Source organism: Priapulus caudatus, unplaced genomic scaffold (genome assembly GCF_000485595.1).
Source record: "Priapulus caudatus unplaced genomic scaffold, Priapulus_caudatus-5.0.1 Scaffold1367, whole genome shotgun sequence".
Classification (NCBI taxonomy): Eukaryota; Metazoa; Priapulida; class Priapulimorpha; order Priapulimorphida; family Priapulidae; genus Priapulus; species Priapulus caudatus.
The window spans coordinates 3,899-6,942 of record NW_014578428.1 but is presented as its reverse complement, the minus strand read 5'-3'; the positions used below and the strand labels follow the sequence as shown (position 1 = coordinate 6,942).

The following is a 3,044-nucleotide window of genomic DNA, read 5'->3' as shown; positions in this document are numbered from 1 at the left end:
TGTGGTTACGCCGCAAAGGGTAGCGGGGCCAGCGGCTACGCGATGAGGCTACCCTTCCTTATTCTGTCGCCAGCTACGGACACGGCTACCCAAGCTACGGCGGCGGCGGTAACTACAACAGCTACGGCAAGGGTGGACATTACAAGAGCTACGGACACGGCTACCCAAGCTACGGCGGCGGCGGTAACTACAACAGCTACGGCAAGGGTGGACATTACAAGAGCTACGGACACGGATACCCAAGCTACGGCGGCGGCGGTAACTACAAGAGCTACGGCAAGGGTGGACATTACAAGAGCTACGGACACGGCTACCCTAGGTACGGCGGCGGCGGTAACTACAAGAGCTACGGACGCCCTAGTTACCATGGTAACCGATACAACAAGGGCCACCGTTACGGCAAGGGCGGCCACGGCAGGTATAATAACAGGTACTACCCGAAATACGGAAACAACAGGCACAACAGATACCATTAAAACTCGCACGTCCCTAGGAAATGGCACTAGGTCACTCGTTCTTAAGGCTGTGTATATATATATCAACCGCTGAGCGAAATCTTCTTCGTCTCGGTGATACGTTTTAAACGACGCGACATATTAGTCGAGAAAACGTCGGATTAATTATTTATAAACACCCCGTTGTGCGGGCGCCATCTTACATCCGGGTAATTGAACACACGCGGTACGTGGCAGACCGGGAGAATGTTTCCGCGTTTCTCGACAATAGAGATTCTCGTCTGGGAAGGAGGAAGGAGTCTTCTGTCGATTAACGATGCACATGTAGATTGTTATGCGAGCGAAAAGCCGATTTATTATTAAACCAAAGAGACGTTTTTTTTATTATATACACGTACGCAATGATGTGACACGCTCTGATACGCGGCGACGTCTTCTGCGGCTCTCGGGAATGAAAAATGTTAGACGACGAAGATAGCCGAGCATCGATCGTGCGTGTTCGGGCATGACGCACGCGGGTTAGCTTCGCATGACGCACATTTAGCATGCGCTTGCGGCTTGCTCAAGCGCGTTCACGTGCGACAACATTGATTGTTTTGTGCACGCGAGCATGCGTGCGAATCAAAAACGTTTCGCTCGTTCTATATAACGCTCTCTCACACGCCTCCACCTACTATGCTACTCGCTCACTCGCCCTATGCTCATCGGATGTATCGCTATCGCTAGTTACTCGCTATGTACTCGCTAGTACTGTATGCTCACTCTCATGGATGTATGATGGGTCACTGTATGTATGTATGTCACTGCTACTCGTCATGCGTATGCACTATGTATGTATGTATGGTATGTATCGTATGTATGTATGTATGTATGTCATGTTGTATGCTATAGATATCGTATGTATGTATGCTACTCGTACTGTATGTATGTATGTCATTATGTACTGTATGTATCTCTCGTATGCTATGATATGTAATGTACCTGATCAACTCGCTCATGCACGCTACTCTATGCTACTGTACCTGCTATGTAATGTATGTATGTATGTATGTATGTATGGTATGTTATGTATGTATTGTATGTCATGTACTGTACACTGTATCGTTTATGTATGTATGTTATGTACTGTCATGTTGTACTGTATCGTATGTATGTATGTATGTACTGTATGTACACGGCCCTCCCCCCCCCCCCGCCCCCTATGTAGTAGTATGTATGATATGTATGCTCATGTATGTTATGTATGTATGTATGTATGTATGTATGTCTGACGACTGTACGCTACGTAGTACGTCTTGTATTGTACTGTTATGTATGTATGTTGTATGTATGTATGTATGCATGTATGTAGTGTACACATGATATTAATGTGGACAGCGAGAGAAAGCTTTTTTTTAAACATTTGAGATACTGTTACCGTTTCTTAACTATACAATTGTGTGTATAAATATACTTTGTAAAATAAAAATTTGTTGTTGTTATACGCATGAAAGTCAGCAGTTGCGATTTCAATATGGAACTGAGATAATTTAACGATGGATACGTCCTCTATATACTACATCCTTGACTAAACAATAAACCAGATTTTTGTCCTTGTTCCACACTACGCAACACATACACACACACACACACACACACACACACACACACACACACACACACACACACACACACACACACACACACACACACACACACACACACACACACACACACACACACACATAGAATTCCTGCTGTGCTTCTATCACCCGTGGCGCTGAACGCCACAGTAAGTTCACTCTCGCATCACTATGGAGCCATCAATACGGTTTCCCAGAGAGCTAGGATGCGAACCGGACCGACAGGATCTTCGGATTTCCCGTCCGGTGGTATGTTTATTTCGGTAATTACACCAGACGATCGGTTGCCGCGCGTGTATATCTTCTCACGCGAAAAATACAAATTCTCGCGTCATCTTCAAAGTTCTCTTGGCACGGGGCAAATACTGGCTAACAGTAGCTCTCAGTAGGAAATCTTCTTCGTCTTCCGCTGGTTATTCTTCTGCTCAGCAGCAGCAGTGGCGGCGGCAGCGGTAGCGGCGGCGAGGTTGGATTTGTTTAGCTGTCTCTGCATGCGCATGCCGTAGTTCATGTGGTAACTGATGATGCTGAACATCTTCGTCCATGCTCGCTCGACGTCGGTGTTCCACTCTCCCTGCTCCTCTAGCATCGGATGTATGGCGTGGATGAACTGCGAGCCGAGAAGCTGCAGGGAGAACGGAGAACAATGAGGAGAGCGTTAGAGGAAGCTTCAGGGAGAGCGGGGAACAATGAGGAGAACGTTAGAGGAAGCTTCAGGGAGAGCGGGGAACAATGAGGAGAACGTTAGAGGAAGCTTCAGGGAGAGCGGGGAACAATGTGGAGAACGTTAGAGGAAGCTTTAGTGAGAGCGGGGAACAATGAGGAGAACGTTAGAGGAAGCTTCAGGGAGAGCGGGGAACAATGAGGAGAACGTTAGAGGAAGCTTCAGGGAGAGCGGGGAACAATGAGGAGAACGTTAGAGGAAGCTTCAGGGAGAGCGGGGAACAATGTGGAGAACGTTAGGGAA

General features: G+C 47.2%; 1 protein-coding gene across 1 annotated transcript in view; it reads left to right on the top strand.

The window, feature by feature from the left end:
- LOC106816393 (glycine-rich cell wall structural protein-like) overlaps positions 1-476 on the top strand; it is a 12,487-nt gene extending 12,011 nt beyond the window's left edge. Inside the window, exon 2 of the mRNA XM_014820995.1 lies at positions 74-476. Within this exon, the coding sequence (XP_014676481.1) occupies positions 74-476 (403 nt within the window). The remainder of the gene's footprint in view (positions 1-73) is intronic.
- Positions 477-3,044: the final 2,568 nt, after the last annotated feature.